This window comes from Armigeres subalbatus, chromosome 1 (genome assembly GCF_024139115.2).
Source record: "Armigeres subalbatus isolate Guangzhou_Male chromosome 1, GZ_Asu_2, whole genome shotgun sequence".
Lineage (NCBI taxonomy): Eukaryota > Metazoa > Arthropoda > Insecta > Diptera > Culicidae > Armigeres > Armigeres subalbatus.
In genome coordinates this window covers 210,362,297-210,374,899 of record NC_085139.1, presented here as the reverse complement: position 1 = coordinate 210,374,899, position 12,603 = coordinate 210,362,297, and the positions used below count along the sequence as shown (strand labels likewise).

The 12,603-nt window shown below is 43.5% G+C and overlaps 1 protein-coding gene across 2 annotated transcripts in view; it reads left to right on the top strand.

The window, feature by feature from the left end:
• LOC134205723 (zinc finger protein 1) overlaps positions 1 to 12,603 on the top strand; it is a 116,005-nt gene that overhangs the window by 32,922 nt on the left and 70,480 nt on the right. For both annotated transcript variants that reach the window (XM_062681264.1, XM_062681265.1), the window contains exon 2: positions 8,105 to 8,211. In XM_062681264.1, the coding sequence (XP_062537248.1) occupies positions 8,105 to 8,211 (107 nt within the window). The remainder of the gene's footprint in view (positions 1 to 8,104; positions 8,212 to 12,603) is intronic.

Below are 12,603 nucleotides of genomic sequence, written 5' to 3'. Positions count from 1 at the left end.
TTCCATTGTTCACAGCAATGAGATATCCGCGAAGAAAGCGTGTCCTTCATCGAGCAGACGTGAAAAATGGAAGAAATTGGTTATCTTCGGGTTCAGAAAACGACAAATTGATTTCATGTCGGCTTCGAGTGGCATGGATTGACGGTTATGAAGTGCGTCGGTTAGCTCCCCAGTCCGCGGCCGGAGTACATTTCACTAGACGTGCGTTTCGCACTGATAGCGGCGTCGTCATCGTCACGATTGACGCCGACAACGACATGATGGACCAAGATGATGATGATGCTGATGATGATGATGGCCGAAAATGATTACACGTATTGATGGCGTAAATTGCTGTCATCGCCCGGTGATGAAGTTTTATGATGAATGAGCTGCTTCGCTCGAACCACACCGTTTCGTGATTGGGAATTTACCGCAGACCCTGGATTTGACCAAAATAGAAGAAGGTGGTACCCAGCGGCACTCGTCGGAGACGACGCACGGCGGTCACCGCTGCACACGTTTCACCAACCGTTAAACAGTGTGATCAATGTGGAAATTAATTGGCTGCGGTGCCACGTTCGATAGAATCCAAAGCCATAAATCTCAAAATAGTTGGATGGAAGAAAAATACCGCGCTCAAAATTCCATCTGCTGTGAGGTGCGAGTTCTCGTTTCCTCATAATAGCGATAGATTCGATGTTCCACCGCACATGTGTGGCTGCTCACGTTGCTGCTGCGGCGACCATTTCTCGGAATTATGTCACGTTCTTTGTCTTCGGAGGTGTCTCCAAAGCCAGAACTGCGCACAAGAGCTTGTTGTGAAATCAACGTTAACGATCCAGCTGTTTAATGAAAGACAGGTGAATGTCGAACGTTGTAGCTTGGTTCCCACATGTGGGTGAGCCGTGAAAAATTCAATACCCTGCGCGTATAAATCACACCTCTCTCCGGGCCGACTGCAAAACATGCAGAACGATTTCTACTTTTTATTCCTACTGTCCCAAACTTCCTGTGCACCTTTCAACGCACGAAGCAATAAATTTCTTTCACGATTTACATTAATAAAATGGTTCATCTCGCAGACGATATGCGTGAGTTTTTTTTTTCACTCGTCTATCGCCGGAACTTCGATCCCGTAAAAAAAAGGTGCTCTCGCCTTCCCCTCTCGTTGCACCATCATAGGTGTCACTTCATAAGAATGGCATCCGGCTCCCTTACTTTTCATAACACATTAATTTTATGTACTTTAAATGATCCCGCAGCTAAGTGGGCTTTCCCATCAATATCGTTCTCACCTTTTGATGGTTTGATGGTGACGGATGGAAATGGGAAATGGCAGATGGAAACTCTTTGTATACAACTGAATATTCTTAGTGGCGTATTTGTAAGGTTTTACATAAATAGTGATAAGCAATGAAGCAATATTATCAGTGCATTTTTTCTGTTGTTGGATCTTTGGTGAAAACTTCGAAAATTCGATGAAATTTACCTTCGGAAATTCGAAGGAATTTCCCTTTGGAAATTCGAAGGAATTTCCTTTCGGAAATTCGAACGAATTTCCCTTTGGAAATTCGAAGGAATTTCCCTTTGGAAATACGAAGGAATTTCCCTTTGGAAATTCGAAGGAATTTCCCTTTGGAAATTCGAAGGAATTTCCCTTCGGAAATTCGAAGGAATTTCCCTTCGGAAATTCGAAGGAATTTCCCTTCGGAAATTCGAAGGAATTTCCCTTCGGAAATTCGAAGGAATTTCCCTTTGGAAATTCGAAGGAATTTCCCTTTGGAAATTCGAAGGAATTTCCCTTTGGAAATTCGAAGGAATTTCCCTTTGGAAATTCGAAGGAATTTTCCTTTGAAAATTCGAAGGAATTTCTTTTTGGATATTTGAAGGAATTTCCCTTTGGAAATTCGAAGGAATTTCCCTTTGGAAATTCGAAGGAATTTCCCTTTGGAAATTTGAAAGAATTTCCCTTTGGAAATTTGAAAGAATTTCCCTTTTGGAAATTCGAAGGAATTTCCCTTTGGAAATTCGAAGGAATTTCCCTTTGAAATTTCGAAGGAATTTCCCTTTGGAAATTCGAAAGAATTTCCCTTTTGGAAATTCAAAGGAATTTCCCTTTGGAAATTCGAAGGAATTTCCCTTTGGAAATGCGAAGGAATTTCTCTTTGGAAATTCGAAGGAATTTCCCTTGGAAACTTCGAAGGAATTTCCCTTTGAAAATTCGAAGGAATTTCCCTTTGGAAATTCGAAGGAATTTCCTTTGGAAATTCGAAGAAATTTCCCTTTGGAAATTCGAAGGAATTTCCCTTTGGAAATTCGAAGGAATTTCCCTTTGGAAATTCGAAGGAATTTCCCTTTGGAAATTCGAAGGAATTTCCCTTTGGAAATTCGAAGGAATTTCCTTTGAAATTGAAGGAATTTCCTTTGGAAATTCGAAGAATTTCCTTTGGAAATTCGAAGGAATTTCCTTTGGAAATTCAAAAAAAATTCCCTTTGGAAATTCAAGGAATTTTCCTTTGGAAATTCGAAGGAATTTCCCTTTGGAAATTCGAAGGAATTTCCCTTTGGAAATTCGAAGGAATTTCCCTTTGGAAATTCGAAGGAATTTCCCTTTGGAAATTCGAAGGAATTTCCCTTTGGAAATTCGAAGGAATTTCCCTTTGGAAATTCGAAAGAATTTCCCTTTGAAAATTCGAAAGAGTTTCCCTTTGGAATTTCGAAAGAATTTCCCTTTGGATATTCGACAGAATTTCCCTTTGGAAATTTGAAAGAATTTCCCTTTGGAAATTCAAAGGAATTTCCCTTTGGAAATTCAAAGGAATTTCCCTTTGGAAATTCAAAGGAATTTCCCTTTGGAAATTCGAAGGAATTTCCCTTTGGAAATTCAAAGGAATTTCCCTTTGGAAATTCGAAGGAATTTCCCTTTGGAAATTCGAAGGAATTTCCCTTTGGAAATTCCAAGGAATTTCCCTTTGGAAATTCCAAGGAATTTCCCTTTGGAAATTCCAAGGAATTTCCCTTTGGAAATTCCAAGGAATTTCCCTTTGGAAATTCAAGGAATTTCCCTTTGGAAATTCAAGGAATTTCCCTTTGGAAATTCAAGGAATTTCCCTTTGGAAATTCAAGGAATTTCCCTTTGGAAATTCAAGGAATTTCCCTTTGGAAATTCAAGGAATTTCCCTTTGGAAATTCAAGGAATTTCCCTTTGGAAATTTAAGGAATTTCCCTTTGGAAATTCAAGGAATTTCCCTTTGGAAATTCAAGGAATTTCCTTTGAAATCGAAGGAATTTCCTTTTGAAAATTCGAAGGAATTTTCCTCTGGAAATTCGAAGCAATTTTCATTTGGATATTCGAAGAAATTTCCCTTTGGAATTTCGAAGGATTTTCCCATTGGAAATGCGAAGGAATTTTCCTTTGGAAATTCGAAGGAATTTCCCTTTGGAAATTCGAAGGAATTTCCCTTTGGAAATTCGAAAGAATTTCCCTTTGGAAATTCGAAAGAGTTTCCCTTTGGAATTTCGAAAGAATTTCCCTTTGGATATTCGACAGAATTTCCCTTTGGAAATTTGAAAGAATCTCCCTTTGGAAATTCAAAGGAATTTCCCTTTGGAAATTCAAAGGAATTTCCCTTTGGAAATTCGAAGGAATTTCCCTTTGGAAATTCAAAGGAATTTCCCTTTGGAAATTCGAAGGATTTTCTCTTTGGAAATTCGAAGGAATTTCCCTTGGATATTCGAAGGAATTTTCCTTTGGAAATCCGAAGGAATTTCCCTTTGGAAATTCGAAGGAATTTCCCTTTGGAAATTCGAAGGAATTTCCCTTTGGAAATTCGAAGGAATTTCCCTTTGGAAATTCGAAGGAATTTCCCTTTGGAAATTCGAAGGAATTTCCCTTTGGAAATTCGAAGGAATTTCCCTTTGGAAATTTGAAGGAATTTCCTTTTGGAAATTCAAAGGAATTTCCCTTTGGAAATTCAAAGGAATTTCCCTTTGGAAATTCAAAGGAATTTCCCTTTGGAAATTCAAAGGAATTTCCCTTTGGAAATTCAAAGGAATTTCCCTTTGGAAATTCAAAGGAATTTCCCTTTGGAAATTCAAAGGAATTTCCTTTAAATTCATAAAATTTCCTTTGAAATCAAAGAATTTCCTTTGAAATTCAAAGGAATTTCCTTTGAAATTCAAAATTTCCTTTGAAATTCAAAATTTCCTTTGGAAATTCAAAGGAATTTCCCTTTGAAATTCAAAAATTTCCTTTGAAATTCAAAGAATTTCCTTTGAATTCAAAGAAATTTCCTTTGGAAATTCAAAGAATTTCCTTTGAAATTCAAAGGAATTTCCTTTAAATTCGAGGAATTTCCCTCTGAAATTCAAGGAATTTCCTTTGAAATTCAAAAATTTCCTTTGGAAATCAAAATTTCCTTTGGAAGTCAAAATTTCCTTTGGAAATCAAAGGAATTTCCTTTGGAAATTCAAAGGAATTTCCTTTGAAATTCAAAGGAATTTCCTTTGAAATTCAAAAATTTCCCTTTGAAATTCACAGAATTTCCTTTGAAATTCAAAATTTCCTTTGGAAATTCAAAGGAATTTCCTTTGGAAATTCAAAGATTTCCTTTGGAAATTCAAGGAATTTCCCTTTGGAAATTCAAAGAATTTCCCTTTGGAAATTCATGGAATTTCCCTTTGGAAATTCAAGGAATTTCCCTTTGGAAATTCAAGGAATTTCCCTTTGGAAATTAAAGGAATTTCCCTTTTGAATTCAAGGAATTTCCTTTGAAATTCAAAGGAATTTCCTTTGAAATTCAAAGGAATTTCCTTTGAAATTCAAAGGAATTTCCTTTGGAAATTCAAAATTTCCTTTGAATTCAAAGAATTTCCTTTGGAAATTCAAAGGAATCTTTCTTTGAAATTCAAGGAATTTCCTTTGGAAATTCAAGGAATTTCCTTTGAAATTGAAGGATTTTCTCTTTGGAATTTCGAAGGAATTTCCCTTGGAAATTCGAAGGAATTTTCCTTTGGAAATCCGAAGGAATTTCCCTTTGGAAATTCGAAGGAATTCCCCTTTGGAAATTCGAAGGAATTTCCCTTTGGAAATTCGAAGGAATTTCCCTTTGGAAATTCGAAGGAATTTCCCTTTGGAAATTGGAAGTAATTTCCCTTTGGAAATTCGAAGGAATTTCTATTTGGAAATTCGAAGGAATTTCCCTTCGGAAATTCGAAGGAATTTCCCCTCGGAAATTCAAAGGAATTTCCCCTCGGAAGTTCAAAGGAATTTCCCTTTGGAAATTCGAAGGAATTTCCCTTTGGAAATTCGAAGGAATTTCCCTTTGGAAATTCGAAGGAATTTCCCTTTGGAAATTCGAAGGAATTTCCCTTTGGAAATTCGAAGGAATTTTCTTTGGAAATTTGAAGGAATTTCCTTTGGAAATTCGAAGGAATTTCCCTTTGGAAATTCGAAGGAATTTCCCTTTGGAAATTCGAAGGAATTTCCCTTTAGAAATTCGAAGGAATTTCCCTTTGGAAATTCGAAGGAATTTCCCTTTGGAAATTCGAAGGAATTTCCCTTTGGAAATTCGAAGGAATTTCCCTTTGGAAATTCGAAGGAATTTCCCTTTGGAAATTCGAAGGAATTTCCCTTTGGAAATTCGAAGGAATTTCTTTCTGGAAATTCGAATGTTATCCCTTTTGGAAATTCGAAGGATTTCTGTTTTGGAAATTCGAAGGATTTCCCTTTTGGAAATTTGAAGAAATTTCCCTTCGGATATTCGAAGGAATTTTCCTTCGGAGAATCGAAGGAAATTCCGTTTGATAATTCGAAGGCATTTCCGTTTGGTAATTCGAAGGAATTTCCGTTTGGTAATTCGAAGGAATTTCCCTTTGGAACTTCATTAAAATATCCCTTCGGAAATTTGAAACAATTTGCGAAAATGCGAGGCAACAAGCGAAAGAACGAACAAGCTAAATATTATTACCTACTTGAAAACTGACCCGACAACAGCTCTTAATCCGGCTGTGTTGTTGCACCAAACGGTGACGAAACGAATTTTCAATTAGGATGAAAAATGGCCCGCGGTAAATACCCATCCAAATTGCAAAAGACAAATTGACAACCGACCAAGGCGCGGTGACGGCGACGACTGTGGGGGAGCACACCGAACTGAAGACCGAGACCGAAGTCGGAAGCGAACCGGTCAATTAGAGGAGGTTCGGTAGAGGAGACAGGTAGGATCTGCACCGCCAATATGAGGGGCACTAAATGTGTGTAGCCTTGAAATCGACCGCTATACCGCGTCACGCCATAACCCGCGCCCGCGAGCGAGAACCCCAGTAAAGGGGGAACAAGCACGAGAAAAATGGGCAGCTAGAAAGTTTGACAGGCGTATTTTTAAATTAACTGAAACGGTGGTGGCTGTATCGCACCTCACCTAGCGATTGAACGGACGATTGCTCGCACTTTCACTTTGTTGGGCGCCACAATGTAGAGCCGCTCGCCGAATGCACGGGAAATGAAATATTATTACAAAGTTTTATTGGAATATTGAAATATCCATTGCGGGGCACGCTTGTCTAAACAAAAACTTTGGGGTGCCACTCCCGCGTCCTTTCGAAAGCGGGGGAGCCACACGTCGCCGAGGTCGACGAAGATGCGACGGCAAGTTGACAGCTGTTTTCATTCTCCGTGTCGCGTCTCAAAGCCCGGTACGGATTTTAAAGTGGCGGTGGAGGTTCTGTGCCGTGGCACGGGAACGCCAAAATCAGTGAATAATGAGCTTCATTATTCAACTTTCTAGCGTTCTGCTGTCGGGTGAAACGAACTGACTAGCGACTGCATCTGCGGAGGTGTGCTGCCGGCATTTTGATTGAACAAATTGGTTCTTGTCTTTGCTTAAAGCAGTAGGCTTAATCGACTGCCGCCGGTTGCATCTGGTGGGTACGGGAACAGCGATGCCAAACAATAATCCACGCTGTCAAAAGAGGATTTCAAACCAGAATTCAAGGTTGCCAAATGCTTCCGACACCCGCATGTGTGCACAAGTTCATGGAAACAAATGTCCCTACTGATGTTCCTACCCCTCTGTAAGTATTTGTTTGCACTTTCATTCCCGAATATAAAAACGGGCAAGTTTTCCACTGAACTTGCAAATACGGAAAAGTAGCTACGTACCCATACCTCATATGGGAAAAGTTTAATGTGCTTCCCGAAACCCCCCTTGCAAAGGGGGACACGAGTGATGGAAACTTCCCAATTGTTCTCCGAATGGGTCTTGTTTGACAGTTTTCTGGCTCCTTCCGTTTGTTTTCACGCATTCAACAAGTAGAAGGGAGTCGACCTCACCCAAAAGTAGGTAAATAACACATCTCCACTGTGTCCATGAAAACTCGTCGCCGCCGTCCAGAAATCGGAAAGTGAAACAATAATTAAACAGAGGCATTAGACGCTGAATTGGTGACTTCGTCATCAACGTCGTTGTCGTCGTCTCGTCACATACGACGAGACGGTCCAGCGCAGCCCGCATACTTTCCCAGTTCGACGTTTGAAGAGCAACCGGGTCGGTCGGTTGTTGCGGTCCAGTTAATTGATATAAATTAAGGTGGTTGCGTGTGACTCACTCTCACTCCCCTCGCTTCGCTATTATATACACACGCGGCACGAAGCAGCAGTGCCCCAACAACAACGGAGCGGAATCCGAGAGTCACATCAAGAGCTCTACAACCGCAAGTGGGTCGTGGAATTTGAATAGACCGATGATGGCGAGAGCGAAGTCAGTCTGTGCGCGTTGAGAGCCCTTCTCCATTAGGGCCCAACCGAACCCCGCCACGTAGTGTTCGTTTGATGTTGCTGATGCGAAAAGGAAAATATGAGATTATCATTATATTATATGATTGCTATCATCATCACACGCCAAAGTAGCTTTCTAGTGGTGGTGATGATGTACGAGTCCAGCCGCCCGAGCCCGACCGACTGCTGCGGCGTGTGATCACTCGGTGCGGATGAAACAGCCACCACGATGAGATCATCGCCGGCTTTCGCTTGAAAATGAATGCCTTTCCTCCACCGCCGCTCACCCGAAAGACAAAATTACTTATGTTTCCATTTCTGCGTTCTTCTGTTTTTCATTTTCAGTTCCAGCATTGGCATCCGGCCTGCCGAAAGATGATGAGAGTAACACCCCCCAGACGGATTGCTTCCTCCAGTGTCCGCAGTGCGGCCAAACGCTGCGCGGTTTTCAGGTGAGTTTTTTTTGTTGGCAAAATGTAGATTGAAGAAAATGGTGAATCTGTAGCGCATTGTTGAACATGTTGAATTGAAAAAAAAAATTGTGTAAAATCAAGACGTTTTTGCACATAAAAAAAAGAAAGCGGAAGGCGTTTGCAAATTCTAGTGTACACTTTCATTGATGAAGATGTCAATGCCTGTCTACGACTTCCAGCCGGGAAGTTGTCTACGACTTCCATTCGGGAAGTTGTCTACGACTTCCATTCGGGAAGTTGTCTACGACTTTCATTCGGGAAGTTGTCTACGACTTCCATTCGGGAAGTTGTCTACGATTTCCAGCTTGAAAGCTGTCGACAACCTCCAGCTTGCTGTCTATGATTACCAGTTTGGATGTCATCTACGACTTCCAGTCTGGTAGGTGATTACGACTTCCAACCGGAAAGTTGTCTACGACTTCAAGCCTGGAAGTTGTCTACGTCTACGACTACGACTAAAGTCGTAGTTTGTCTACGACTTCCAGCCGGGAAGTCTTCTACGACTTCCATTCGGGAAGTTGTCTACGACTTTCAGTCAGGCAGCATTCTGCAATTTCCATTCGGAAAGTTGTCTACGACTCCAGCTTGCTGTCTATAAAAAGCTGTCTATGATTTCCAGTTTGGATATCATCTACGACTTCCAGCCTGGTAGCTGACCACGATTACCAGCCGGGAAGTTGTCTACTACTTTCAACCGGGAAGTTGTCTACGACTTTCAGCCGAGAAGTTGTCTACGACTTCCATTCGGGAAGTTGTCTACGACTTCCATTCGGGAAGTTGTCTACGACTTCCATTCGGGAAGTTGTCTACGACTTCCATTCGGGAAGTTGTCTACGACTTCCATTCGGGAAGTTGTCTACGACTTCCATTCGGGAAGTTGTCTACGACTTCCATTCGGGAAGGTGTGTACGACTTCCAACCTAACTTCCCTCTTTAGTTTGATGTAGGCTTCCTTCTCAAAGTAATGAGCCATGATATCAATTTCATCGGCGAAACCAAGTATGTGAGCAGACTTCGTGAATATCGTACCAACCGTCTCAATACCTGCCCTTCATAATACCCCCTCTAAAGCGATATTGAATAGAAGGCACAAAAGGCCAATTCCTTGCTGTAATTGTCTACGCATTTCGAAGGGACTCGACAATGCCTCTGAAACATGTACAACGCAAATTGCCCGATTTATTTCTACATTTTTCAAAACCACATTCGTGTAGACATTCGGAGAGATTCAAACATTACGAAAATCAGAAGACTTCGGTGGGTCAGGCACGTAGCCAGAATGTCGGATAGTAATCTGGGTAAAATGGTGCTCGACAACGAGACGGGAACAAGAAGACAAGGTGCACCTCGGACAAGGTGGATCGATCAGGTGGAGGACGATTTGCGGACCCTCCGCAGACTGCTTATTTTCGTGTCTTTTTCGTCATAGTTCATTGACCTACTGCAAACAGAATGGAATTCCAAAAGATCATATCTACGATAGCCTTCAGTTTCTACATTCTTTGAATTCCACTGCTTGATTTTAGATTCTTGCACCATTACCTTTGTTTCCAATTCACGAACATGCGAAAGAGTCGTTTTTGTTTTGGTCCTGACCACGAGTTGGTGACCGATTCATCAAACAAACGTTACAGCAGCTAAAACTTCAGCCCAATACGATTCTCGCATCTTTCCATCGAACAGCATCGTGGAGAAGGGTCATTCGTCCGAGAGTCATTTGGCCCTTCAAAATTTTGCATTCATTGAGGTACCCCTTCATAATAAGTTTAACTCATAAAATATTTGAAAAACGAGCCTCTTGAAAGGAGGCTTCCGAGCCTCTCGAAGGGAGGCTGCCGGGCCGCTTGAACCCGAGTAGGAGAAATTGGCTCAATAATACTTAATTCTGTTATTGATACCATACTCTGTTATGAACTAGCCCTGGATAAGAGGTAAAATACCAAAGGAATAATACCAAAAACTAATATGCACAATACTTAAGCCATAACAAACTCAGTTATTAAATTGAATTTCAATACCAAATGCATAACCAATTATTATTCGTTTGGTATTGAAATACCTAAGCATGGTATGCCTTAAGTATTCTGCATATAAGGTTTTGGTATTATTTTTTGGTATTTTACCTCTTATGCAAGGCTAAATCATACCAATTTCTGTTATCGAGGTCGTCGCTCCTGCTCGGGAAAGGAGGCTTCTGAGCCTCTTGAAACGAGGGCTCCGAGCCTCTTGAAAGGAAGGCTCCGAGCCTCTTGGAAGGAGGGCTCCGAGCCTCTTGAAAGGAGGCCTCTGAGCCTCTTGAAAGGAGGCCTGAGGCCTCTGGAAAGAAGGCCTCCGAGCCTCTTGAAAGAAGGCCTCTGAGGCCCTTGAAAGGAGGCCTCCGAGCCTCTTGAAAGGAGGCCTGAGCCTCTTGAAAGGAGGCCTCCGAGCTCTCTTGAAGGAGGCCTCAGGCCTCTTGAAAGAGGCCTCCAGCTCTTGAAAGGAGGCCTCCGAGCCTCTGAAAGGAGGCCTGAGCCTCTTGAAAGGAGGCCTCTGAGCCTCTTGAAAGGAGGCCTCCAGGCCTCTTGAAAGGAGGCCTGAGGCCTCTTGAAAGGAGGCCTGAGCCTCTTGAAAGGAGGCTTCTGAGGCCTCTTGAAAGGAGGCTTGAGCCTCTTGAAAGGAGGCTTCCGAGCCTCTTGAAAGGAGGCCTCCAGGCCTCTTGAAAGGTGGCTTCGGAGCCTCTTGAAAGGAGGCTTCTGAGCCTCTTGAAAGGAGGCTTCCTGAGCCTCTTGAAAGGAGGCTTCTGAGCCTCTTGAAAGGAGGCTCTGAGCTCTTGAAAGGAGGCTTCCGGGCCTCTTGAAAGGAGGCTCTGAGCCTCTTGAAAGGGAGGCTTCCTGAGCCTCTTGAAAGGAGGCTTGAGCCTCTTGAAAGGAGGCTCTGAGCCTCTTGAAAGGAGGCTTCCAGGCCTCTTGAAAGGAGGCTTCCTGAGCCTCTTGAAAGGAGGCTTCCGGGCCTCTTGAAAGGAGGCTTCCAGGCCTCTTGAAAGGAGGCTTCCGAGCCTCTTGAAAGGAGGCTTCTGAGCTCTTGAAAGGAGGCTCTGAGGCCTCTTGAAAGGAGGCCTCCAGTCTTGAAAGGAGGCCTCTGAGCCTCTTGAAAGGAGGCCTGAGGCCTCTTGAAAGGAGGCCTGAGCCTCTTGAAAGGAGGCCTGAGGCCTCTTGAAAGGAGGCCTGAGCCTCTTGAAAGGAGGCCTGAGTCTTGAAAGGAGGCCTCTGAGGCCTCTTGAAAGGAGGCCTCCGGGCCTCTTGAAAGGAGGCTTCCGAGCCTCTTGAAAGGAGGCTTCCGAGCCTCTTGAAAGGAGGCCTCTGAGCGTCATGAAAGGAGGCCTCTGAGGCCGCTGAAAGGAGGCCTCTGAGCCGCTTGAAAGGAGGCCTGAGCTCTTGAAAGGAGGCCTCTGAGCCTCTTGAAAGGAGGCTCTGAGCCTCTTGAAAGGAGGCCTGAGCCTCTTGAAAGGAGGCCTGAGGCCTCTTGAAGGAGGCCTGAGGCCTCTTGAAAGGAGGCCTGAGCCTCTTGAAAGGAGGCTTCTGAGCTCTTGAAAGGAGGCTTCTGAGCCTCTTGAAAGGAGGCTTCCAGCTCTTGAAAGGAGGCTTCCGAGCCTCTTGAAAGGAGGCTTCCTGAGCCTCTTGAAAGGAGGCTTCGAGCTCTTGAAAGGAGGCTTCCTGGAGCCCCTTGAAGGAGGCCTGGAGCCTCTTGAAAGGGAGGCTCTGAGCCTCTTGGAAAGGAGGCCTGAGCTCTTGAAAGGAGGCTCCTGAGCTCTCTTGAAAGGAGGCCTCCGAGCCTCTTGAAAGGAGGCCTGAGCCTCTTGAAAGGAGGCCTCCAGGCCTCTTGAAAGGAGGCCTCTGAGCCTCTTGAAAGGAGGCCTGAGCTCTTGAAAGGAGGCCTGAGCCTCTTGAAAGGAGGCTCTGAGCTCTTGAAAGGAGGCCTGAGCCTCTTGAAAGGAGGCTTCTGAGCCTCTTGAAAGGAGGCTTCTGAGCCTCTTGAAAGGAGGCCTTGAGCCTCTTGAAAGGAGGCTTGAGCTCTTGAAAGGAGGCCTCCAGGCCTCTTGAAAGGAGGCTTCCAGGCCTCTTGAAAGGAGGCTGGAGCCTCTTGAAAGGAGGCTTCCAGCTCTTGAAAGGAGGCTTCCTGAGCCTCTTGAAAGGAGGCTTCTGGAGCCTCTTGAAAGGAGGCTTGAGCCTCTTGAAAGGAGGCTCTGAGCCTCTTGAAAGGAGGCTTCTGAGCCTCTTGAAAGGAGGCTTCCAGGCCTCTTGAAGGAGGCCTGAGCCTCTTGAAAGGAGGCTTGAGAGCCTCTTGAAAGGAGGCTCTGAGCCTCTTGAAAGGAGGCTTGAGCCTCTTGAAAGG